At 32.9% G+C, this 27,540-nt stretch overlaps 3 protein-coding genes across 4 annotated transcripts; 1 reads left to right on the top strand and 2 right to left on the bottom strand.

Annotated features, from left to right (window-relative positions):
• Nucleotides 1–252: 252 nt before the first annotated feature.
• On the top strand, nucleotides 253–19,699 carry LOC113396509 (fumarate hydratase, mitochondrial-like). 2 transcript variants are annotated; one of them, XM_026634472.2, is made up of 10 exons: nucleotides 253–444; nucleotides 5,971–6,087; nucleotides 11,679–11,760; nucleotides 12,763–12,884; nucleotides 13,469–13,701; nucleotides 13,965–14,170; nucleotides 15,005–15,208; nucleotides 15,716–15,877; nucleotides 16,880–17,010; nucleotides 17,895–19,699. In XM_026634472.2, the coding sequence occupies exons 1-10, from the start codon at nucleotides 331–333 to the stop codon at nucleotides 18,024–18,026; spliced, it is 1,503 nt and encodes a 500-aa protein (XP_026490257.1). In that variant the 5' UTR covers nucleotides 253–330; the 3' UTR covers nucleotides 18,027–19,699. The 2 variants fall into 2 exon arrangements, with proteins under 2 accessions (XP_026490257.1, XP_026490258.1); XM_026634473.2 differs by lacking the exon at nucleotides 253–444 and adding an exon at nucleotides 4,154–4,460.
• LOC113396508 (RUN domain-containing protein 1) lies at nucleotides 19,538–22,690 on the bottom strand. Its single transcript, XM_026634471.2, has one exon. The coding sequence runs from the start codon at nucleotides 22,490–22,492 to the stop codon at nucleotides 20,858–20,860; it is 1,635 nt and encodes a 544-aa protein (XP_026490256.1). The 5' UTR covers nucleotides 22,493–22,690; the 3' UTR covers nucleotides 19,538–20,857.
• Nucleotides 22,691–26,784: 4,094 nt separating this feature from the next.
• Nucleotides 26,785–27,540, bottom strand: LOC113396534 (aquaporin AQPAe.a-like). Its single transcript, XM_026634508.2, has one exon. It carries the CDS (start codon nucleotides 27,538–27,540, stop codon nucleotides 26,833–26,835), a length of 708 nt encoding a protein of 235 aa, XP_026490293.1. The 3' UTR covers nucleotides 26,785–26,832.

Below are 27,540 nucleotides of genomic sequence, written 5' to 3'. Positions count from 1 at the left end.
CACGCTGCTCCAAGGGGAATACAATATTCACTTAACTGGATTTAGAACTACAAGGTTCACTTATCTGAATTTGGATCTACAGTTACAATTCACCTACTGTTCGTTTAAATTTGAAAAATAAAAATATTTTTTATTTGGCTATTTTGGTTGCTGTATACATAAATAGTAAAGATCGTAACATATCGAGCATAGACTACGTTATTGACAGTAATAGAGAATTAGAGACAGCTGATCTTTTAAAAACCGAATTGCTGTCCAAATGACGGAATAGAGAATAGTTCATTCGGTATAATATTAAATTAGGTTTTAAATAATTATTTACATAAAATCATGGCTACCACGATGTTTAAATTGTCATCTACATTTATTAATTCATCAAAAAACTATCGTTTTGTTGTTGGACTTATCAACAAATGTAATTTCAACACAACAAATGTCACTATGGTAAGTTGCATAATCGTTTACATTCCTTAGAAAAAAACTATTATCCGTCGAAAGTACAATCGTTAAATAATCACCGGTATATTTAAATTGTTAAAAACTGTTCTGTACTCTCTCTGGACTATACTTCGAGAATGTTTCTTGTTATTTATGATTTGAATTTCGTATCAAAATTCATTATTATTGCTGTAAATTTAATGTTGTACTCTTTAGATTCCAAACCATAAAAAGTTCATTATAATTATAAACTTTTCAGTGTATCTATCAATAGATACACTGAAAAGCTTTTTAATTATGATGAACAAAAACAAAGTACTAAAATTTTACAATATCATAGAATAATTAAACATTGTAATTTTGTTTTGAAACATTGTTATAATTTTTTTATGCATAGCTTATATGCATGTTTTGATCACCTGTAATCTATAATGCTATCAAATTTTACATAAACATGAATAGTTAAATAATTTACTATATAAGCTATTGATGACCAAACACTAGCTTTTAAATGAAGTAGAGTACTGTACTCTACTGTAGATCGAAAGAACTCTACTGTATTGATTGATCGAAAGAATTATATCTATAAGTATAACTATATGATATTTGTTTATTATGTTTTCCTTTATTATTGAGTATGAAGTGAATTACTGAAGTAGCACATATAAATCAGGTTTATACCCATTATGGCACGGTGAGTAATGTTAAGATCGTCCCAATTAACTCTTGGATCTTAGCTCAATCTGTACTAAATTAATTAATTCTCAATATGTAAATAACAAATAAAAAAAATAACCATACCTTACATTGCTAATGTGCCAATCTTGGGCACTGAGATGTTATGTTTCATTTATGCCTGTAGTTACACTGGCTCACTCATCTTTCTAACCAGAACAATACCTAAGTATTACACTTTGGCAGTACAATGTATGATGAATTTATGATGAGATGAATGAATTTACTTTATATGGTCTTGCACAAAGCCCAAATCATGTAAAAAGTAAAATACACATGCCAAGTGTTAAAAGGCAGTTCTCGGTATCATATTTACAAACTTAAGCTATTTAAATATTTTTTAATAATGCAGTAGAGCTTTAATTAAAAGAAAAAACACAAACTTAAGACTGATATTATTAAATATTTGTTTCAAAAAAATTAGTTCAGAAGGAATCATTGCATTAAAATAATTAACATCCGTTGAAGTATTGAAAATGAAAAGAGAAAAAAAAATCTACAGATATTGCTTTATCAAAGAACCAACAATACTGAGTATTACTGTTTAGCATTAGAATATCCGATGAGTGGTTACACCACTGACCTAACAAAACGGACTTTCACAAAGCCCTACCAACAAGTAATATTAGAAACTCTGTAGGCATCATGAATAAATTTGCTGAAAATAACATTGTTATTTTTCATTCTTTTATTCATCAGTCAATTATTATTAAAATTTTAATCATGTCCCATTATGATTATTTTTCTATATTATTTTGTTTTATTTTTCATTATGATGTATTGTTCTATATTTTTTTCTTTTCTGGACTCGGAAAACTTTTTTTTCTTCCACCTTACAACAATCTTTGAGCATCATCACCTAACATCTTTTCAGTCTGGGCATCAGAGCCGGGCTTGTAGCTTGGAGTTCAATTTGATTTGTTTATAATTTTTAGGGTTCCATAGCCAAATGGGAAAAAACGGAACCCTTATAGGTTCGTCATGTCTGTCTGTCCGTCCGTATGACAGCCACTTTTGTCGATACTATAAGAATGCATCATATGTCAAAAATGTGTGAATTGCATTTATATTTTCACACAAAAATAGAAAAAAAAAACAATTCATTTTTTGGGTCCCCATACTTAGAACTGTTAATGTTACTCAAAAAATGTTTTTCATCAAACCCTTGTTGTTGGTGTGAGAGTATCTATGGATAGATCTTCAAAAATGATATTGAGGTTTCTAATATCATTTTTTTCTAAACTGAATAGTTTGCGCGAGAGACACTTCCAAAGTTGTAAAATGTATGTCCTTGTAACTTCTAAAATAAGAGCCTGTATCTCCTAAACAGTTGAATTTTTTTTCTTTTAAGAATAATTGCCGCGACTGGTACGGTGTGCACAATGTCATCATTGTTATATATGCAAATATATAACTACATATAATAATAAGTGAAATTTCTTATCAACAGTGTGGTTATTATATATAACCATGCTATCTATTTTACCATTTACATAATATTTTTAAAAACAATTATCAAATATGTGAATGATAACGGATAGAACGGCGCGATACCACAATACAATTAACCAATGCCAAGATCAGAACGATAGTTAATAAAAAATAAACGATATAACATTCTCGTTGCTTCGTTTCAGTGTTGCCGCTCTTAAAGTCGTTTGAAGTAGAGGAACTTATCGTAGGTTTTTTTTTGCTAACAATGTCTATAATACTTTGTCTTCGAGCTATAAAAATTGGAAAAATTAATGTCAAGGCTGGTTTCTAGCACACCATGTATACTATTTTACGAACGTAATAGATTCGTCCACTCTGGGCGCTTATTTCGAATTTCGGAAAAGACTGGTATAAAATTTCTGTGAAATCCACTAACAATATTGAAGCGAAATAGATCGACTTCCATAAAAAATTTGAGCTCGTTGATGGCGTTGCTATGAACGACGGAATTCCATGTAGCAGCAGGAACCGACTGAGATTACATCGATCGTAAAGATAAGGGACGACCACCTCAATACCTACAATTCTGATATCCTTTAAAATTACTTGTATATGAAGCGTTTTCAACATTAAGTTAAAAGAAGAAATAAAACTACTGTACGCCAAATACAAAGTATTACAAAAAGTAACATATTTCTGGGAAAAAGAAACATTGAAATAGTCAAACGACTCATTAGGAATTGGTATAGTTTGACGATAAAAATGAGAAAAACTTGAAGTGGCAATGTTTACATTTCGTTAATTCTGCTAGACTACATTTGGGCTAAGTAACCACAAAATACTATTGGAATAAACATTTAGGGTTAGAAATGCTCTTCTTATAAGAATCTAACAAGAAATTAAACTTATGCTACATTTTAAGTCCAGCATGTCATACGACGGCGATACTATTAACCATGTTTGTAGAAAGGCCAAAACTATCAATGTTTTTTAATATATATAATAATAATATAAGGTATATACAGATAAAACTATTTGTTACACATTGCTATGACAACAACCGAAATATATCACCATACATATATTCTACCGCAAAACAGCAATTATTTTGTCTATAATAGTTAACGAATATTATACAGAGGTAAAATTTGTTTCTTTGTATATAATCTACGGAACTAATGATCGCATACTTTTTTTGTCAATAGGTACATTAATCCTGTATGATATAGGATAGAAATTATATTTAAATAATACTATTTACTTTATTAATACATTGCACCCGTGCGAAACCGGGACCGGTCACTTATGAATGTATAAATTAGTAAAAAGTAGTAAAATCTATGTTAAATCTCATTATCTTTAGGTAGTTATTAAAAAAAAAAAATACAATAGTTATGTGGTACTAAATGTAATTTCAGGTACATGTTTGGTTTCAACTCAAGAGTATTAGTGACATATCGAATTTAAATGGACTATTATGCCTAGTGACTTTAAATACTTATGAGTGGCAACACTGCCCCGTCTTCGTCGTTCGTATGCTATACCATTTGAAGGGGACGACAGTCTAGCTCGGCGTGGCGAAACTTGTTTTACGTATATATAACGCAGAGATAAAATTGTTCGCGTATTTGATCTTACCAGAAATAACTGGCTGTAGCGTGTTAAAAACTTCGGAACACATAAAACCTCTTTTAAGTTTTGACATTGCTGACAGTTTTCGTTACGTGTGGAGTTTTTTTTTATTATTTTACGAAATTTTAAGTTGATATTATTTTAGGGATTTGAAATTATACTGTTTTATAATAATGGCGTGTACAGTTTGTATGTATGATGAGAATAAACCGGTGAAAATGGTAAGTGTTGGAATTAACAATTACAATAACAAGTTTAAAATATACAGTGATATTGAAAATGTTAATTGATCGAATATTGACTTTTGAAGTATTGTTTAGTTTAAAGCAAAATAACTTAGTGTTCTTTTAAAGAATTACAAACATTAATTTAAAGTTATATCTAGATTAGAAAACAAAAATATATGTTCTAATTCGTAATACTGGCTTATATTTTTATTGAAATTCACTTTCGCAGTATTAAGATAGTATCAGTGATATTTTACTTTTTAACATTGTGTTATGTAACAATAAACAATATTAAATCTTTAATATTTTGTATACTGCCGTTCTATTCCGAGGTAATTTTTAATTCACATAAGGCGTATGTAATATCTGGATTTGATTGATTCGTGATTAGGGTATTCAACCACGAACGTATACATAAATAAACTAAATTTAAAATTAAAAAAAAAAATACATGTTATTTATTATTTAGTGTCGAACATCTTAACGAAATGCTTTGTTACACGTAGGTATTTGTTATGTAGATACATTTGATTAAATATAACAGACGATTTTGTGTAATGTAACTTTAAAACAAATATTTTGAGAATATCTACAAAAACGTGTGTGTAATTCGAATTGTTATTGAAAATGAAAAATGTTTTTAAGAAATACCTAAGTAATTTAAAGGTTCGCCTTTTTGAAATGACTACTATAGAATCGTTGAGATTTGAAACTCGATGAAATTAAAATGCGTCAAGTCGAAGAGAAAACGAAAAAAAATATAGTAACAAATTTTACTGCTACCCTGCGTGATTTGTTACTTTTATGAATATAGGTATGTAAATACAGATTATATGTATAGACGGAATACTGACGTAATTATTATACGTTCAAAATAAGCAATGACAGAGATAAACATGACTTATGATAAGCTATTTACTTTACGTAATTATTTTGATAAATAAAAGAAACAGAGGTAAATCTGTTAGTGTTTTCATTATCAACAACACATTGTATCGGTTTAAAGTTACTTCATGAACTCTATGATACTTTGACTTCTTACTATATTTCCACAGTAATTTAATAATATAAATTAACATCCTTCGTTAAAAATAACATTAATAAATAAGGCATATCATTCAACACAATTATACAAATGATAAAAAAGTGTCGAGCTAATACTTGTTGACTTTTATGCAGGAAATTTTATAAATATAATTGTATTTAACTGTTATTACTTTGTATTTCAAATTTTGGAATAGTAACTACTGGGTTTATTGCCGGTTCTTCTCGGTAGAATCTACATTCCGAACCGTTGGTAGCTTAACTTTTATTAAAATTCTGTAAAATGACGATTCAAAATTGCTTGTAAAAGCCTACTTGAATAAACTATGTTTTGATTTTCATTGGTTTTGTTATTATCATTTTTTTTTATTATTTACAAAGAGTTCGTTATTCAAGGAGACTTATCTACAATGTAATTTCGGCGCTCGGATTGTAATTGACATATTAAATTTGTTTTCAGAGGAAGGAACGGGATACGTTCGGTGAATTGGACGTGCCGGATGACAAATTGTACGGCGCTCAGACCGTACGTTCCGTGATGAACTTTCCGATCGGCGGTATAGAGGAACGGATGCCCGTGAGTGTCGAATTTGTTTAATTAATTATTGTATACCGATTATCAGACGAAATTCAAAAAGTGAAAATAGTTTTGCTGTTGAGATAATTATCATTAGTAACTCGGAGCCTAGAATAGCTTGTGCACCCTAAAGCACTGTAATATATCCTGTGCAGATGGCTAGTATGCCTTAAGGATGGTCATCATGGCCAAAATGTGTTTGAGTAGATAATCATCGTCATCAGTTATATTAGAGATTTAAATGGATCTTTAGAAATGTACCATTCGATGGACCAATTTTCAATCTACGTTTCAATAAAATTCCGTGACACAATTATTAAACAACTATCTCTTAGTACTTTTCAATCAATCAATCAAACGATTCCTTGATTTTTATGCGATCCTAGTAACAAAAGAAATATTTCAGTTTTTTTTTTTAAATCGAAATTTAGTTACCCATAATTGTATAGAGAAAAATATACATGCGTTTCCTACTCTCCTACTTTCCGACGTTATGTTAAAAGCTGCATAAATTGAAGCGACGGTAGTCATGCAGCAATGAGTATTCGAGACCAGGGTGTTTTTAACTTTACTTTAAGTTCGGTGTTAGTTAAAAATAATATGTTTAAATTGGAGCACGAAATATATAATTAAATTGACGTTATTGACACAGTTAGATTTCGTACAAAAACTAATTTAATCTCATAGTCCCGATCTCCTATTCAAATCCTAGGTAAAGAAAAATATGCAAGTTAGATAAATTTGTAGTTTTATATATTTATTTAAACAAATATTTGCACTTGTTAGGCTTACTTTCCATGTGAGGAAAACTTACAAACTTGACGACCTCCGTGGTCGAGTAGTGTGTACACCGTTTTTCTTGGGTACGCCACTCCGAGGTCACGGGTTCGATTCCCGGCCGAGTCGATGTAGAAAAAGTTCATTAGTTTTCTATGTTGTCTTGGGTCTCGGTGTTTGTGGTACCGTCGTCACTTCTGATTTTCCATAACACAAGTGCTTTACCTACTTACATTGGGATCAGAGTAATGTATGTGATGTTGTCCAATATTTATTTATATTTATTTATTAATTCGTTTTAACCGTATTGTAAAGTGCCGTTTTTAAATGAATTTTCATTTCATATTTCATTCCTTTGTTTTGTCAGCCGACAAAATAAAAATATTTTTTTACCATTAGATACTCCGTGGTAAGGCTTTATGCTTATTATATGCTTTGTGCAAGTCCGTCTGGGTATGTACCGGTTGTAAAAAACAGTGACGATGAAGTGATTCTTGATGATCAGTCAAACGGTGTCATACATAAACATACAAACATACATAAACAGCCTGTAAATTTCCCACTGCTGGGCTAAGGCCTCCTCTCCCTTTGAGGAGAAGGTATGGAGCTTTTTCCACCACGCTGTTCCAATGCGGGTTGGTGGAAAACACATGTGGCAGAATTTCGTTGAAATTAGACACATGCAGGTTTCCTCACGATGTTTTCCTTCACCGCCGAGCACGAGATGAATTATAAACACAAATTAAGCACATGAAAATTCAGTGGTGCCTGCCTGGGTTTGAACCCGAAATCATCGGTTAAGATGCACGCGTTCGAACCACTGGGCCATCTCGGCTTTTTTAACCACTGGTCAACTAACACGGTGTCAACTAACCTCAAATATATATATTAAAGTCCAGTTTTCAATACGATTGACCGACATGGTCGATATCGCCATAGTCGGATGTTACTATGGAACATTCGGCAACAATGCTATAATTAAGACACTAATTATCACGAAGCAGTACAAAGGACGATAACAATACGGCGCCCGAGCGAGCGAACCCGTTTCATCAGGCTACGTCCACACACGTGGAATTCGTATTGGATAATCCAGTTAATGGAACATTTCATTGATCCATCCCGGTGCATTGTGATTATTTTTGTAAAGGCTTCCTCTCTATAGGAGCCTCAACTCTCAACAGTATGCAAATACTGTTACCGTTAATATCACCGAGTGGTACTGTTTGGTGGAGCCGGGGAGACGCGACCGATTCGAGCGGAAACGAATGTGTAAAACGTCATCCTTACTAATAATTTAAATACAAAAGCGATTTTGTTTACTTGTCCGGTACAGAATGGAACATTGGCTACCTAACACCTATCCTCCCCCCGTTAAACCAGTATAATACACTTATCTTATGAACCGTGATGGCAGAGTGGTTAGAACGCGTGCATCTTAACAGATGATCTCGGGGTCAAATTCAGGCAAGAACCACTGAATTTCCATGTGCTTAATTTGTGTTTATAATTCATCTCGTGCTCGGAGGTGAAGGAAAACATCGTGAGGAAACCTACATGTGTCTAATTTCAACGAAATTCTGCCAAATGTGTATTCCACCAAGCCGCTTTTGAGCAGCGTGGTGGAATATGCTCCAACCCTTCTCCTCAAAGGGAGAGGCGGCCTTAGCCCAGCAGTGGGAAATTTACAGGCTGCTAATGTTAATGTAATAAAAAAAATACACTTATCTTAAAAGTACATAATATAGTTTTTTTTATCACATAACGGTTTATATATAACGAGTTAGCTTGTGTCAAGGCTTACTTCTATTCAATAATAGTAAAAACATTTAAGCCCATTAATTTGAAATAAATTCACCTGCTAAATATATAAATAATTCTACTTTATTTGTACTTTGTCTTAAATATGAACAGTTTGTTTCTAGAATGTTCTGATGTTTAATATTATCATACAATAAGTATTTAAGAAACTTCACATACATTCGCAATGCTGTCCAGACGTGTCATTAATATTGTGTGAGCACGATTCACGTCTTGAACTTTTCCGTTGCGTCTGAGTTATTTAGATTTTTATACGGGCGATATTTCAATGCTAACTTTTTTTTGACAGCGATCGCAGTTTTGGGTAACTTTCGTATTTGATACAGGCTAACGCCAGCTGTTGACAATTTGTTTTTGTTCTTAGCTTTTTTTTATATTCCAATTAGTAAATACGTTATGTTGAATAATTATTTTTCACAGTCGAAAAACATTATGGATCTTGTTTACGTTTTTTCCCGTCTTTTACGTACCCGTATCGTAGTATCGTACGTGTACAAGTCCTCCAGTTTAGCCAATGTCAGTCATTATGTTTAAGGTTTCGATACCTCACACATACAAATATGTTTAGGCATTTCAAAGTTTTGCTGGAATAAAGAAATACGTACTACAAACATGATACCTGAAAACATTTACTTATAAACATAAAAAATCCATTAAAAAAAATCATATTAATAAAATTACCAAAATATGTTATAAAATAAAATGTCTTCGAACGAAAAAAAGAAAAAAATAAAGAGGTAAAATTCGTTTGTTTTTATGTTGATTGTAGAGGGTACATAACATAAACATAAACAGCTTGTAAATTTCCCACTGCTGGGCTAAGGCCTCCTCTCCCTTTGAGGAGAATGTATGGAGCATATTCCACCACGCTGCTCCAATGCGGGTTGGTGGAATACACATGTGGCAGAATTTCGTTGAAATTAGACACATGTAGGTTTCCTCACGATGTTTTCCTTCACCGCCGAGCACGAGATGAATTATAAACACAAATTAAGCACATGAAAATTCAGTGGTGCCTGCCTGGGTTTGAACCCGAAATCATCGGTTAAGATGCACGCGTTCTAACCACTGGGCCATCTCGGCTCACCAATGTAGAGGGTAATGTTCGGTAAACTCTATAAATGTTTTCACTCGTAGAAAGCTACATTATACCTGAGGTCCATAAGTCCTTGCGTATAAATTATATTTAAAACCTACATATAATTTTATTGATTAATGAATTGCATCCGTGTGAAGCCGAGGCGGGCCGCTAGTATTATCTACATAGATTGATAAATAAGTATAAACGTATAAATTGCAGCGTCAATCGCTTTCACTAACTTTCTAACTGTAAAAAGTAGGTACTCGCAGAACATTGAACATTATATAGGTATGGGTATTTTTGTAACGATCACGTGGTATAAGTACATCAACCATTTTATACCAATTTAGAATCAGCCAGACAAGCTTATTTACTTATGTAATTTTATATAAAACTAGTCGTCGCCCGCGGTTTAACTCGCGTTGTAAGGGATGGTCGTAAGGTTTTACGGTTCCAACTTTTTTCATATAAAATTTCATCAAATTCGATTCAATGGCTTGGCCATGAAAGATCAACAGACAGAGTTAATTTCGCATTCGGAATGTTGTTATAAATAACATAACTTGACCTTTGAATAGATTAGTTACTTGTGATTTTTTTCAGTTATTATTTTTACCGACGATATATAAGTGGAATCTTTCCCACGTTTGAGGTTTCAAACGTAAAATTGTGGTCCCACGATAAATGCATAAGTATAGAGTAAACTTTTTGCAATAAAATTATTTTTAATTTCTTAATAAAAAAATCATAAAATAAAACTAATTTTATTAATTCAATGATATATAGTAGGTATAGTTAGGAACTAACTATACTAATATTATAAAAAAGTAAAATCTGTTTGTTTGTATATGGGGGATAGTCTCCGGAAATTAACTAATTCTATATATTTTTTTCACGGTTTTAATCTACATTATTCCTGAATGTTATTGGGTAAAGATGCGATATTAATTGAATGTTTGAGTCGACACGGAATCTAAAAAAATAAACCCAGCGTGAAACCATCCAGTTAGCATTTTTATTTAAATTATCTAATTAAACGAATAAGTTAAACATTATTAAAAACATATCCAATAAACATTACCTTTGTTTATGACACAATAATGAATCAAATTCACCTGTTTATCGTGATGGCTTCTGTTAATGGTAGTTTTATGTTACAGTCGTAGGTGTAATGTTCAACAATACCCTGCAAATAATAGAACAATTGATTCATACAATCTCAATGTCAAAATCTATATCAAATAGATTTTCCTTGAAGTATTATTTTTTACAAAGCAGTGTACGTGCACATTATAGAGATTTTAATAACGCTGACGTTTAAGTTTTGATTAAAGATTAATTAGGGGTAGTGGGTCTCCCGAGAAACTTCGCGTTTATTCAATAGATTTTTTAGGAAATTTGGGGCGAAAATGATGAGACCTCTTTTGAATGTTTTTTTTTTTTTTTTTAATTTCAAATAGTACACATTAGTTCAGTTAGAATGTTTACGTTTTTATTTTTTTTTTTTCTTATACATCCATAGTACCGCTTTCTAACTGCCAGGATTTTTTTTCGATCTCTAAAATGTATCATTTTCTAAATCGTAAGAATTAAGTAAATTGCAATTAAGAATCCTCTTTAATTTTCTGCACATTTACGGCTGGAGCTCTAAAAAATGAGTTTATAACAGATTTTTTATCTGCAGCCATCGTCCCATAATGACTGGGATAACAATCGGCTTACGCCATTAATATATAAGATGTCTTCCTGACCAATTTCGGCTACAAGCGGCCAAGCTTAAGGAAGACTAGCCAACTACGCAGGACACATTATGCTCAGTTTAGATTCTGCTACCTTAGACCATTGCACTAGACAAACGAGGCAGTCAATATTTATACGCTAACTATAATTTATTTTTAATTATTAATTTCAGTATCCAGTCATTGTTGCTTTCGGAATCCTAAAGAAAGCAGCGGCGAAAGTCAACATCGAATTCGGCCTCGACAAAAAAATTGGTAATTTTTTTTTAATTGTATGACTTTTTTATAGCTAGCAAGTAATATTGTTAACTTAATTCGATGATGGCGGTGATACTAATACATAATCAGCCTGTAAATTTCCCACTGCTGGGCTAAGGCCTCCTCTCCCGTTGAGGAGAAGGTATGGAGCATATTCCACCACGCTGCTCCAATGCGGGTTGGTGGAATACACATGTGGCAGAATTTCGTTGAAATTAGACAGATGCAGGTTTCCTCACGATGTTTTCCTTCACCGCCGAGCACGAGATGAATTATAAACACAATTTAAGCACATGAAAATTCAGTGGTGCCTGCCTGGGTTTGAACCCGAAATCATCGGTTAAGATGCACGCGTTCTAACCACTGGGCCATCTCGGCTCTTAATTCGATGATGGCGGTGATACTAATACACTGAGTATGTTTAGTATGTTTTAGTACACACACACATTTACAAGCCATTGTTACGTTTGTAATTCATTAAATGATTTATTCATATACAAACAATTGTATTACAAAGGAATTACGAGATGATTGAAGACACATAAGGGACATAACATCTTAGTACCAAGGTTGGAGGCGCGTTGGCGATGTAACGTATTGTTAAAACTACTTACGATCGGGTTGACCATTCGCTCATCCGCCTACCAATGACATAAAAAAAAAATTAAAAGAGTGCATTTAATATGTGTTTGTTATATAAATGGGAAATAGAACTTTATTTCCTATTTATATAACAAACATACCTAAACCGAAATTGAAGTACAGTGAAAAACAAATGAATATATGTTTGTTTTAATAATAAATAGTTAGTTTAATATGCATACATTATTTATTTCATTTTTTTTTTATAAATAAGACACGATATCCTTAATATCCAGTTATTAAAGATTTAACCTTTGAATGATTCCTTGTAATAGTTATAATGCATCAGCAAGACCTGATAATATCCGGTCTTAAGATTGTGTCGACTTGGTGGTCCATATATAAGTTTATTTCTAGCTGATGCCATAATGCAGGCCTGTGATGATGTGATCTCCGGCAAGCTGTACCGCGAGGGTCACTTCCCTCTCGTCATCTGGCAGACTGGTTCGGGCACTCAATCCAACATGAACACGAATGAGGTAAACAGACTGCTTCATATTCAAATACTGTTTTGTTATAATTGCGATCAGTCCGAAGTAATTATGTTTTATTTAATCTATAGCCCATTCCGATCGAAGAAGGAAATAAACAGATTTTCTTATATTGTGCACTACTAACAGTTCCCGATTAATATTTTAATTCTTTACTTAGATTGGTGAATATTTTTTGTGTTTTTGATTATTATTATTATTTTTAATAATTTCATAATAAGAAACAATTATGTAACCTAACATCTGGGAAGGAACTGACTTCCAAAACACAGCGAAAGCTAGTTTGGAATTCAGGGCTGATGATAAAAAATCGTAAACAAAACTTGTGTGTAAAATAAATAAATGTCTTTATTTATAATACAATATTATTCTTCTTAACTTCACTTCAATAGTTCCAATAACAGCTTCGTTGGAGTTCAAAACGCCATTTGTTCGAAATCCATAAAGATCATAGATTTTATTCAAGCTCTCGGCCAATGATATCGCGAAAATTCGGTGTCAAATGTTGTTTATTACGGGTTCGTCCCTTGTGGTCGGAATAGACTATACGGATATATATTTTTACGTTTAAGGTAATTTCAAATCGCGCTATCCAAATCCTCGGCGGGAAGCTCGGCAGCAAGGACCCGGTGCACCCGAACGACCACGTGAACAAGTCACAGAGTTCGAACGACACGTACCCAACCGCCATGCACATCGCCGTCGCCATGGAGCTGCGGGACCGCCTGATGCCGGGCCTGGTGGCCCTGCGGGACACCATGGACGCCAAGTCGAAGGAATTCGATAAGATTATCAAGATCGGCAGGTTTGTTAGTATTATCTCTTATAGCTTGTTCGAATGATAGAAATTTACTAATTACGTCTTAATTCTTATTAAAGTTTTAAAAGTATAAGACTATATGTGTTTATAGTTCACTAACGTCTTTGAGCAAACATAAGTTTTACGGGGACGCTTTGCGCAAACACGTCTGGGCGGGTACCACTCGGTCAGGCAGTGTACCATCTCAGTTCCCAAAGTCAACATAAAAAGGAATGAATGAATGTACCGAGCGACGGCCGAGCCCGCAGGACGCACCTGATGGACGCGGTGCCGCTGACGCTGGGGCAGGAGTTCAGCGGGTACGCGACGCAGCTGGCCTACAGCGCGGAGCGCGTGTGCGCCGTGCTGCCGCGCCTGCACTACCTGGCGCTGGGCGGCACGGCCGTCGGCACCGGCCTCAACACGCGCAAGGGCTTCGCCGAGAAGTGCGCCAAGGAGATCGGCAACCTCACCGGTGAGCCCCCGCGCGCCTCTTTGTATTACTCGTCCCTTACAATGGGGCATTCGCATTCTCTTCTAATGGCGCAGAAACGACGATAAATAACACCGACTAAAGCTGACAATATAGGAACTCGTATAAATACATTTCTCAAGATAAAAATGCACTCTATTGATGCATGCAAAACTTTTTATGCATATGCCATACAAATTATATACATTTTCTTATAATTTAATTTCTTCTAGAGAATGGTATTCTTATTGTGGTAAAATGGAACAATAGTGGATGATCAATAATTTATATTTAATACTTCAATCATCATAATAGATCTCCCATGCATAAGATAAACAAAGATATACAAATACCACAAAATATTTTATTCAAGTTTTCTGTGACTGTAATGACCGAATTCGATCGACGGTTCATATCAAAATAAAACTAGCCAACACAGGACATATTATACTATATATCTCATAATTCAATGGCATAGTAAATCCAATATGACCAAAGATAGTTCAATTCAGAAATTTCCAACTTCAAAGCTCCGAGCTTCCAAAATGTAATAACAGCCGAACCTGGTGTTTGGACCTAAGACCATGGGAACTGTAGTCTTGTACCTGGCCACTAGACCAACGAGGCACTCAAATTTATTCCAGTCGACTCAGGACAGTCACATCTTACAGGATTAAATTAAATTTACTAATTATAATGCTACTGTCTGTTCAGAATATAATTATATTCTACGGTAGTTATAATCAGTCTACGAGATGCACTGGGTTATATACTTATTATATGTATGAAAGCATATATGTTTTATTAAAATTAATATTTACTTTAACATCTTTCCAGGCATTCCATTCGAAACCGCGCCCAACAAATTCGAAGCGCTCGCTTGTCACGATGCAATGGTGGAAGTATCTGGAGCCCTCAACACCATCGCCGTCTCCTTGATGAAGATAGCCAACGACATCAGGCTGCTGGCGTCCGGACCTCGCTGCGGTCTCGCTGAGCTCATGCTGCCCGAGAACGAGCCCGGATCTTCCATCATGCCTGGTAAGGATGTCATACATACATATCATATTTGATTTGAGCAGAAATGGCTTAATGGAATAATCTATCTAATTATTCGTGGTGATACATTGTTAACAATCATATATTGTGATTAAACCGATATTAGAGAAGGAGTTGATTAATTTCCACCCTTCTCTTCTATTTAAGAGGAGAGGAGACTGACCCAGTAGTGGGATATTTATTAACTATCCCTTTACTTTTAAATTTGTGATAAAGATGATTCTTATTTGCAGTAATTTCATATTTCATAGTAATAACATTTATGATTGTAACGCAATATTTTTTTATACTCATATACGAGTGAATACTTTCACCTTGTTCTTAAGTAAATGTTCATTTAAAAAGAGGAATTTAAATTTTCTTCCATATTAATATTAATATAGAAAGGAGCAAGAGAACAGCGAGTTTCTTCTACTGTGTTTACAATAGATAAATAATGAACAGTATCAAGTGACGTGATGTGCTTCTGACCCTCGGCGCCGTTACCAGGTAAGGTGAACCCGACGCAGTGCGAGGCGCTGACGATGGTGGCGGCGCAGGTGATGGGCAACCACGTGGCGTGCTCCGTCGGCGGCAGCAACGGACACTTCGAGCTCAACGTGTTCAAGCCCATGATCGTGTCCAACGTGCTCAGGTCCATTAGGCTCATTGGTGAGAAGCTCGACACTCGTATTTACTACACACTCCTGAAAGTATCACTTTAAAAATATGCCTTGTAATAAAAATGTTCAGGCACACAAAATGAAAAATAAATAAAATGAAATTTACAAATTAAAGATAGACACCAAAGGCACGGAGGATATGTCTGTCGCTTACATTAGGGATATTAATATACTTACACATTCGTACTAACATACACGATTCGTTTAAATATCTTCTTGAGCGTAGGATACCTATTCTAGAATAAAAAGCAGTGTGTTATCCTCTCACTTATAAAGTATAAAGAATGAACTACCAACAAACAAACTGTACTTTTAAAATAATTAAATTCCAAGCAAGATATATTATATACATGTATAATTGTATTTAACTAACATAACATTGCATTTGAAAAGATTAACTACTGATTTTCTTGCCAGTTCTTCTCGGTAGAATGTACATTTCAAACCAGTGGCGGTTTTGTAAAATGGCGATTCAGAAGTGCTTGTAAAAGTCTACTTGATTAAAGTATATTTTGATTGTGAATATTAGTTATAAGTGTTAATAATTATAGTAGTTAAATATTATATCATAGCAAGGTAAAATTAGATTTTTTTTTATTTAGTGTGTAATGTACCAGAACTAATCCAATTCTAATTATTTATTTTTTTTACTGGTAGAAGTCTACAGTATTCCTGAGCGCTACCACTATTTTTATCTAATAAGACGAAAAGAAATTCCTCTTACTACAGTATATATCATTTATATTAATATTTACTGATTCCAAACTCGTGCGCTGCGAATTGGGCGGAAATAGAAGGCAATATTTGACTTTTCTTTATTGATGAATTGCACCCGTACGCAGCCGCGCCGGTGTCGCTTGTTTGAAATTAATGATTTCATATATTGTTTCATAAAAAAAAAATGTATAGGTAACCCACACACTAGTTATTATTATAATGCATGTTGAATTATAGCCACGGATTTAATGTAAAATCGACTGCTTAATTCCAGGTGACGGTTGTCAGGCGTTCAACAAGAACTGTGCTGTTGGCATCAAAGCGAATACGACCCAAATCAACAAAATCATGCGCGAGTCCCTCATGCTTGTAACGGCACTTAACCCACATATCGGATACGATAAGGTCAGTGTGAACACTATCTAAAACTTCTGCCTCAAATGTTCATCGTCATCAGAATCTTTTGATTGAAGTTTGTTACCCTAGAGTGCTCACTAAGCGATTCGATCTTCTGAACAAAATCTATCGGTTTAATATAAAGTTCTGTTTAGAAGATTTACATGCCTCTGAAAGTATGTAAAGTAGTTTATTCTGAACTTGGCCTCGATAAACCTGTTACTACAGGTTCTTACTGGTCGTAGTATCGTATTATGAAAGTGATTGAGATATCTGTCAAATCCTACTCAAAAAATAGTCGGCTAATCTCATCATACAAAAGGGGGACCAAGTGTCTGTAGATGATGATAATTTAAAAGTAACTAAATGAATTTGTATAAATAGAGATAGCTATTTAGTCCTACTGTTTTAGAATGTTTTTTTCCTGCTCATGTAGATGGTAAATTTCTATAAAAAAAACTTTTATTTTCTGAAATATTTTTCTTTTGGAAGTATTATTTATACACTTAGCAAAAGCATAAACATCCTCAATGATGTTAATAAAGTAATTATGTGGCTTGGTTCGAAAAGGACTAATATGATTAACTTTTGGTAATCAAAGTAGAAACGAAATTAACAGGTGTTTGTCCTTTTACATTACCGAAATGCCTTTTTTTCGTATTATTGTTATGCCTTTCAAGCTGAATTTCTTATTCAATCTTTTAAATGATTTAGCAATTTGCAAAATGTTTAGATTTTACATAAATTTTATTTCTTGCATAGAATTAACACTTTTAATCAGGATTATTATAGGCTATTCTATGTCAGCGTCTTATTTTATAATTCTCATCATATTCAACACCAACCACATATCAATGAAGGCCTTTATGATTTATAAAATTAAATATTTTCAGGCTGCCCAAATCGCCAAGACAGCACACAAAGAAGGCGGTACACTCAAGGACACAGCTATCAAGCTAGGCATCCTAACAGCTGAGCAGTTCGACCAGTGGGTCAAGCCCGAAGACATGCTGGGACCTAAGTAGATGTCTAGAAGTGAAATGAAAACCTTATGTATGACAATAGCTTTATTACATAAAGTATATGAACATTGAAATGGTTATTTGTTGTTACATTAAAATACATATTTTTAATATATGTTGGAATTTTACATGGGGTAGGAATAAGTGATAGTGCACGGACTACTTTTGACTTACCACTTGAGAAGTATTTTTTAATAGGAAACGGAAACATGCTTTTTGTTTTTTTTCAGTAAAGACATTAAAAAGGTGCATTTCAGTAAAGACATTTAAAAGTTATCCTATATAGAGTCTTATGGTAAAACAGAATGTAGTGCAAGTTTCCTATGCTATCTGCCCCATTTCAAATGTTAATTTTGTATTGTATTGTATTCATTAATAAAGTTGTAAGATTTTATATTCATTTATTTTCAAAAACATAATCTATTTACAAACAAACAATCATTTTAATGCAGAATGTGTAAACTTTGTGAAATGTATTTATAACTGTATATACATTGAATATAGTTTTCTTTGCAAATTGTCTTTGATTGTAATTTTGTATTTTCTGTTCGTTTGAAATATCAAACAATAATAATGTTAGTATGGAGAAATAAAAGTAATTTATTTATTCATAAAGCTATTATTATATTGAAGTTTGGTAATATGAATTAAGTGCGTATAATGTATATGAAGAATTTAGAAACAATATGACTATCGCTGTCCCAGTTCTATGGGAAATACTTTCGTTTGAGAATTAGTATTGTTGGAAGCATTTAACGGCCTGCAGAACATTGGTGCTTAAACTGTTTCAAAATAAAATCTTATATTTGTTTCAATAGCCACTACATTCATTCGAATTATTTTATTTATTGCATAATTAGGATTATTATAATCTATATTACGTCATCGTTTTATTGTATTTGAGTTTCGATCATTCGTCTCGCGAACAATCTCCGATAATTTCCTTTTTGTCATTGATGTAAATTTTTCTTTAAATTCATAAAGCTTTGCGACACTTATTTTAAGCTGGAACTATTTGAAGTGTTACGCGCAACAAACTATCAAAATTTAGTGTTGCCATATTTAGTCAAGAAAAGTAATTTAATTTTTATCTTTAAGTGGTGGCTGTATAAGATAAATTGAATAATATTCTTTACATTAAGTTTTTTCATTTTGTCTGGTTACCAACAGACAGTGTTTTCTCGAATATTAGAAATCATTTGCTCTCATTTCATACAATTGATCAGTTTTCTATAAATAATATTCATACTAAATTGAAAAGGAAAATATGGTTTGTGTGCACTCCAATGTCGGCCACAATCTCCGCTTTATGCCGTATACAAAATATGCCTTGATAATTTATTACATATTTTTTTGGTATTTACCTATGTATATTTAATTTAAAACTTAGCGCCAAATTCTTGCACAAATACAGACTATTAAGGTGTTATTAAGTAACTTTATTTGGACAAACCGAAATATATATATATATTTTGCCGCATTGGTTCATAAGTTTAGTAAAAAAAAAGCTAAGCTAATATCAACTATATTTTATTTCTGCAACTTATACAATTAATACAATTTGGTACATCTTTGGTTTAAATACTTAACATCGATTCAATGGAATGCAAGTTTTTGGATTGTTATTTACATATATAATTGTTTCATTTATAAAATAATAAATGATGTTCGAAATATTTCGCCTTTTTCTTCTTTTTACCAGTTTTTGATACACATGTATATATTATATTTATAAAGTGAGGCCTTATATACATTGATAAACAGGTGTTTAGTAAACCCCGATATGTGTTTCTGTAATTGCAGATTTCAGATTCGAAAATACAAGACAGAACAATGTTTAATAAATCCTCTTTTATAGGTTTTCCATAGAAATTTTGAAATGTGACAAATAGTTGCTTAAGTTACCACATTTGGGCGGTAAATAGGAATATTAGAAATACCTCAAAAACAAACATTGTAATTGTATAAAAGAATGTTCAGATGAATAGCTACTCCCAGGCAAGACATTAATTTACTTTTACAGAATTAAATTTTAGGATGATTTGACAAGGCACTATTGATATTTCATATTTCTTAATGTGAAATATTCCCCACTGATATTCTCATGATATATTTAACAAATATGTCTACATAAACCAGCAGGGAAAACCAGAGGTTATTCAAAATATTTAAAATGGTACCTTAAAATCATACTTAGTTTTAGTATAAGGAAATTTCCATTTTTGTAATTTATATCTGATAATTTCACCTGACCTATCTAAATATTTTTGATTCTATGTTATCTTAAAACAAATACCTTTTGTAGTTATTTCTAATACATTTTCGATTATTAATACCCTAATCTTTTCACAAATAATTAAATAGATTAATTTAATAAATACTGATATAAGTTGAACTAACAATAAGCTTAAAACATGCAATCATAGGCCAATCTTTGAATAAATGTTTCAAAGCGTGCAACTTATTCTGAAATGCATCAATCTTAAAATATTTCATTATGTATAACCATTTTGCAATAATTACACAATGTGCCCTGAATAATTTATACAATATATTATATAAATAGACTAGAATTATACAGTAGAACCTTTGAACTCAAAATTTAACAAATATTATAAGCAATTGAGGGTTTGATATAATTTTACTAAACCTTAGTCAGATCTAATATAGCTCAATTTATTTAAACAATCACTAAGGGATTTCCTGTGAAATATATTAAAAGATTACAGCAATAAAGGTTCTACTATAGTACCTTAAATTATAATTATATAAATGCATAGCTTATATGGAAGGCATTTTTTGATTATGTACTTACTACTGTACTTACCTTACTCTTACATAAATACATCTTTGATATTTTGGAACTGTTTTACTGCAAGGTCGACAGGCAATTCAAAGTTATATGGTGTTAAACGGTCAAGACTTTGTAGTGTATCTTGGAAACCAGTATTAACAACATAACTTGTTGAAGAATAATATGAGTCAATGAGAGACCTGCATTTTAACATAATATTTAACCACAGCACAAGCTTATGTGAATTTAATGCAGCACATACAAATGCTTTGAAATGTGCATCATAACTTCTTTTGTATGGTGTGTGTGAAGCTATTATACTACCGATGGCACTCAGCAGACTTTGCTTATTAGTAATAGCTGTTCCCCCAACTATATCTAAATTAAAACTTTGGCTTAATTTCCTAGCTGGAGTAGAATTGAATTTATCCCCATCGTTTAATTCGTAATAGCGTAAAATTAACTCCCAAATATGTAAAGGTCTGAACATAGAAGATCTGCGAACAGGAAAGCACCCAATCATAGGTACTAATGAAGTAGATTCCGGATTTATTAAGCCATGTTGAAGTAAATCCCTTAAATTTACAGCGAGATGTCTACGTACAGCAGTTGTGAGCGGTGCATCATTAATAATGATGCCGCCATCTTCGGATTCACTGTCATAGCTGTCAGCGATGGTATGTGAGGCTCTCTCTCTAGAAACTATATGCAGTACTGCATCTATCGACATTTCAAGTTTTGCTCTGAGATTACCCCAGTGTGTCACAATGGTTGATGATTTCCTATCAAATTTTTTACTCGTATTGGGGGAACAACCAAACTGAGAGACTGTAAAAATCTGAATGAGTGCCGATGCTTTTCTCATTAAGTTAATGGTTTCAGTTTTGAGTTCATCGTTCACTTTGTTACGGTTAAAGTTTTTCTCGAACGTCTCTGATTTTCCGACTTTTCTTGTTTCCTTCGTTTTTCTTGTGTTACTGTTGATATCATCATTCTTCATAAGTTTTATAAATTTTTGCATGTCATCAATATGAGCTTGAAGCTTTCCTATGACTTCTTCTTTTGAAAGTTGACGTTCTGCGTACTGTCGCACCGCACAATCAATTTGATGCCGCAATTCTTCGGTTGTTAATGGTTGGTGGCAGCCTTCTTCTACGCTGCGATCTATTTCACTCCGCAGGTGCTCTATTAAGGATCTGTGCTTATCATCGTCCAAATTCGAAGGACTCTCGGCGAATCTTTCTAGTTCTTTTAATTGAGATTTTAATCTTTCAATAAAGTGCGCCTGTCTAGCTCTCTGACTACGGATTTTTCGCTCCAATTCTAAGCACTCACTGCACGATTCTCCCGCGCTTCCTTGCGGTGCCTCACGAGAATCAACTCCTCGAGATGTAAACTCTTCCAATGCCTTTAACATAGCATCCTTTTCTTCGGGGGGTGCCTTCAAGATTTGTCTTAATCTAAATTCAACTTGCGCAAGATGAGATGTCAGGGAAAATACGGATGATGATAATATCTCTTGTTCTTCTTCCAATGCATGTATTCTATCCCCTGATAATTGTTCTGGGGGTACTTCTTCACAAAGATTTTCTTTGGGTGCACCCAAGGGTTCGCACCTTGGCTCTTGCCATATAGGAATCTCACCCTCTTCATAGTCAGACAAGGTCGCGTCCATTACAAAGACGAAGATAGAATTTTATGTCTTTCTAAGATTAAAATGTTAGGTCTATAAGTTTACTTGATGCCCAATCATGTCTATTGATTTTTTTCAATGGAATCACCACATATCACATAAAAAACACAAAGTTGTGCTTTGAGAATGTAACTTAGGAAAGACGTCACAATTGACGTCAATATTTGAACGAAGGGAATGAAATGTTCACGTTCAGTTTCAGTAATAGTACGCCCTCCAAGAATGAGTAGTGAACGATGTTCACAGTCCAATTTTGCTATTATTTATATAATTTTCTTTTACAGTTTCGCAATAAATAAACCTATTTATAGATTTTTTTTTAAATTCTGATTATGTAAATAATGATATTAATAGTCATAAAATAAGTGTAAAATACATTACAATAAAGTAATTGTAATGTAAACTATTTGAAAACTGCTACTGGTTGAATGAAGCGACATCTTTTGTCAATGTACTAAATGACCTCGTCAATGTAGGCAGTATTAGGACAAGGATATTTTAGGTGTTTTTCAAGAGATAGCGCTTTATCGTGAAACAAATTACTTAAGATACCTACGCTTTTAAACTTAAAGAAAAAAAATTGTAAAAAACTTTTTTGCTATACATACGACTATAAGCCTGATAGGAAGTAAACATAACATATTTATAATATTTGTATTTAAATTAGATTTCTAATTATATTTATTGTATTCGTTAGTTCGTTGGTTTTACATCACATCTTAATTTGGCTTTTAACAGAAAAAGAATCAATATCTAAAAACAAATTGAATATTATAAATTATATAATAGGGATCAAGTCAAAGTACGATCTATCCGACCACTGATCCGATTAAATATTATCGCACGACGCACATCCTGTCTTTTTTTGCAATAAGTAAGTACCTAAATTTTATTAAAATATCGTGCGATACGAACTTGTGTTTACATCAACATTGTTTCTATTAAATTGAATATTATTGTGCTACTGTTGTTGGTTCAAAATATTGCAATTTTTACCTTATTATTTTACCCAAGACAACATAGAAACTAAACTTTTTCTACATCGACTCGGTCGGGAATCGAAACCGGGACCTCGGAGTGGCGTACCCATGAAAACCGGTGTGCAAACTACTCGACCACGGAGGTCGTTTTTTTTTAATTTAATTTAAAAATGATGATTTTTGAATAAAACTGTTAATATATTTATTATAAAATAATTTTAAGTTATTTACAATACAAGAAAAGTGTAATGCAATAAAATATTTATTTAAAACCCTAATATTCAGCAGCGATAACCATTTTGAAGATACAAAAATAAATAATAAACAAAAATGTTTTGTTTCAAATAAATAGGTATAAATTTCAAATATTTAGTAAATTTCAGTTAAATTTGAAGTAAGTAATTAAAACAATCAGTAGACTTAATAACTCGTATTAAAACTTTAAGGCTCTGTACCATAAAGTTATAATCACTGATCCCTTATTGTTACACGATTACGACGAAAATACTTATGATTGTACAAAGTTTATAATGAGCTATTCAAATAATTCAAAATATTCAGAAAAATATGTAAAAATACCACTAGACTAATAAACTCAATACTAATATTTAAAAAAAATAAGAGTTTGTTTTTGAACGCGGAAATTTCAGCATCTACCATAGACAAGAACGATATTCTACGATAGACAAGAACGTTAATGTAAACCATTTGTTCAAATACGGGTAAGAGTTAGAACTAATGTTCGGTGTAGGGATACATCTTTATTATATCATCTAATCAATTATTATAATCATCAGCGCTATATAGCTTATAGAGAATAGTTTTCTCGCGATCGAAATGTCGTAAGCGTCGGCAAATTTTCATGGCGCTTACGTTTTTCATTCAACGTAGTGTAACAATATACCGTCCGTATTGATTGTAGGACGGCGTCGCGTCGTCTATAAAAAAATAATATATTTTTCTGTGGTGGTTTTACGATATTAATGACTAATATATACTATGTCACTTGAACGGCAAGTAATTTTACTTATTCGACTACTTTTTTAAACTGCAGGAACATACTTTGATACATATTTAAGAATTATTATTGCCGCTCCGTACACGGGTGCACTGCATGAATGGCGAAGCCACACTATTATCAGGTAAACAGTCTGCAGTTAAGTTTAGTCGAACAGAGTGTTTGGATCTCCATATATAATGATGACAATTCTATTTAAAAAAAAAAATATTTTCCTTTAAATAGTCCTTTAAATTGAGAATGGCGTGGGTAAAACCGCGAGGAGCAGCTAGTTAATATGACGTTTTATATTTTACTCACTCTAATGTTTTATAGGTATATTATAGTATCGTTTAAATTATATTCGTATATTATATTTCTTTACAGAACATCATTAATAAAACAAACATTGTAGAGGGAGAAAGATCATTTGTCTGCATTATGGTCTATTATAACGGCACTGAAATCGTTCATGCAAATTTTATAAGAAAAGTTTGCTAACACAAAGAGTTATTGTGAAATTACTCTTTCTGTTTTAAGTATGAAAATGCGATATGAAATGCTTTAGTACTTTTTTTGTTCATGTACACAATAAATATTTGTCGTAGAACCGATAACCGTTGGGGAAAACGTGTTCTAGAGCGGAGACCGCGTCTCGGCAAACGTAGTGTAGGACGTCCTCAGGCACGATGGAGGGACGATATGCGCTAGACGGCTGGCAGGAGCTGGATGCGAGTAGCTGAAGAAAGACCACAGTGGCGTGCATTTGGAGAGGCCATGTCCAGCAGTGGATGAATGTGGGCTGATGCTGATGATGATGATGATGATGACACAATAAATTAGTCTATAGCTATCTCTCTGTCACATGGCTGTAACTTCACAACTATTATAGCTAGTGAGTTGAAATAAATCACATACTATATGTAATACGAGTACTAACATTATCATGACAGTAAGTTTAAATATACAAGTGTTATAGAGCTCGAATCGCATCGTAAAACTCATTACCATATGGAATGGTAGTAAAAATGCTTACAACATTTCTTCGTTGAATTGCATTTCTGATTCTCTGGGCAAAGAGCGAATAAATCCTTCCGTAATCAATGACGCAAATAAGACGGAGTGACTAAAATAAATGATTTTGCACGAATAAAACGATTGGTTCATATTTATAAATACATAGTTTTTACACAATATTTATATAAATAAGAATTATTTAAATGAAGGCGTTTTTATTTCCATCTCTAATGAACATATTACCATTGTATAAGAAATATGCACGAGAAACATTAACGGCTCTACCATTAAATGTTGCTTAGGGATGATGATATAATGCTTTGTGTACTTCTGTCTTGTATCAAATCATAAGAGAACGAGAGAACTCAACGTCTAACTCTATAACGTTTATAAGTAATGCCGTTAAATTAAAACTTAATCGAGATCTTCGTTAATTACTAAATATTGACTTACTAACACGAGCCGTCTCGAATGGTGAACACGTTCAACTTTGTCTAAATCACTTTAAGTTTTCACCAATAATAAGATTAGTTCCTGCAATTTAAAAGGCTGTCTAGCGTAACTCTTGAGACCGTTGCCCACTAAAACTTTAGCGACGGAATTATTATATTTTTGGGCAGTTATCTTTGACTATTGTCCGTTAAGTGGAATAATCATTACTGATAATTTGAGGAAAACATATATTTGTATGAATTTTCATGTTTAGACATTTTTTTTCTATTGTTTTTTTTTTATTGAAAACATTAAAGTATTTTAGTAGAACGAATTAAAAATAGAGGATTGACAATCAGAGGACTAAAAAGACTTATATTTTGGCTTAGCTTTTATTAATTAATATCCAGATCTCAATTATGGCTGTAAAAACTTTTTATAATAAAATTATTTGTTACAATATATAAAAACTTAACGATGGGTCTCATTTGGCTAGGCTAGACGAAGGTCTAGACAAAACAGGCACGTCAATGAAGACACTTAAAAAGAAATAACAAAATCTTTTGTACAGTTTGTGAAAAAGTTATATTGTATGTATCGTATGATATTCAGAGTGACCTGGTTTTCGGATCGGTAACTAGTGATACGATATTTAATTATAATCCTATCCCTTTATTTACTTGTTTAGCACTGTCTATAAACGGATACTGTCCTCGTTTTTGTCAGTATCTGGTAATCCTAGCGATATTCTATTATTTGTATTTGTTGTTGTGTGAATGAAAATGAATAGGAATGATTAAAATTGATAATTTATGGCATAATTTATTTATATTTTCTCAATTATTGAAAACAATTTTCGGCACAAAACTATAACTGTTGGTTCCATGCAGCTCACATTAATCAATTATGTTTCTTTCACGTGTAGTAAATATGAATCTATAGATTAAGCCTGCGGCTATTCCACCAAAAATGGGACCAACCCAGTACACCCAATGATAGGTCCAAATATTCATTACGACGGCTGGTCCAAAAGATCGTACAGGATTTAGTGATCCACTATACATAACTGCAGAGCTTTGACAAGCAGTCACGCTTAGTCCAATCGCAAGTGGCCCCGATCCTAAGCCAATAGCACTCCTACTGTCCATAACACTTAAGACCACAGCAACTAATATGAACGTCATAATAAATTCTAATCCAAAAACTTGGTCAGCTCTCATATTAAAATAAGGTACGGTAGCTCCAAGACCATTTCTCAAATTAACATCAGTTATACTATAAGCAACAGCAGATCCAAGCATACTTCCAAAAATTTGTGCAATTATATAGAGGATCGCTTTTATTGCCGTAATATGACCACAAGTTAAAACGCCAATCGTCACAGCTGGGTTGATGTGACCTCCAGATATATGACCGATAATTTGGATGACAGATGCCACTAAGAGTCCATTAGCCAATGATGTACCGACGACACTTTTTCCAAGATTAGTTTCAGCCAATAAAGATATAGATAAATAAAGGAAAGTACCGAGGAATTCGGCGAAAATTTGTCTCGCTATTAGGTCGTAATCTTTTAGAATATCTTCTTTAGCAAAAATGGACAT

This window comes from Vanessa tameamea, chromosome 15, assembly GCF_037043105.1.
Source record: "Vanessa tameamea isolate UH-Manoa-2023 chromosome 15, ilVanTame1 primary haplotype, whole genome shotgun sequence".
In the NCBI taxonomy this organism is placed as follows: Eukaryota; Metazoa; Arthropoda; class Insecta; order Lepidoptera; family Nymphalidae; genus Vanessa; species Vanessa tameamea.
The sequence above is the reverse complement of the archived record's forward strand: the minus strand, read 5'-3'. Positions and strand labels throughout refer to the sequence as shown.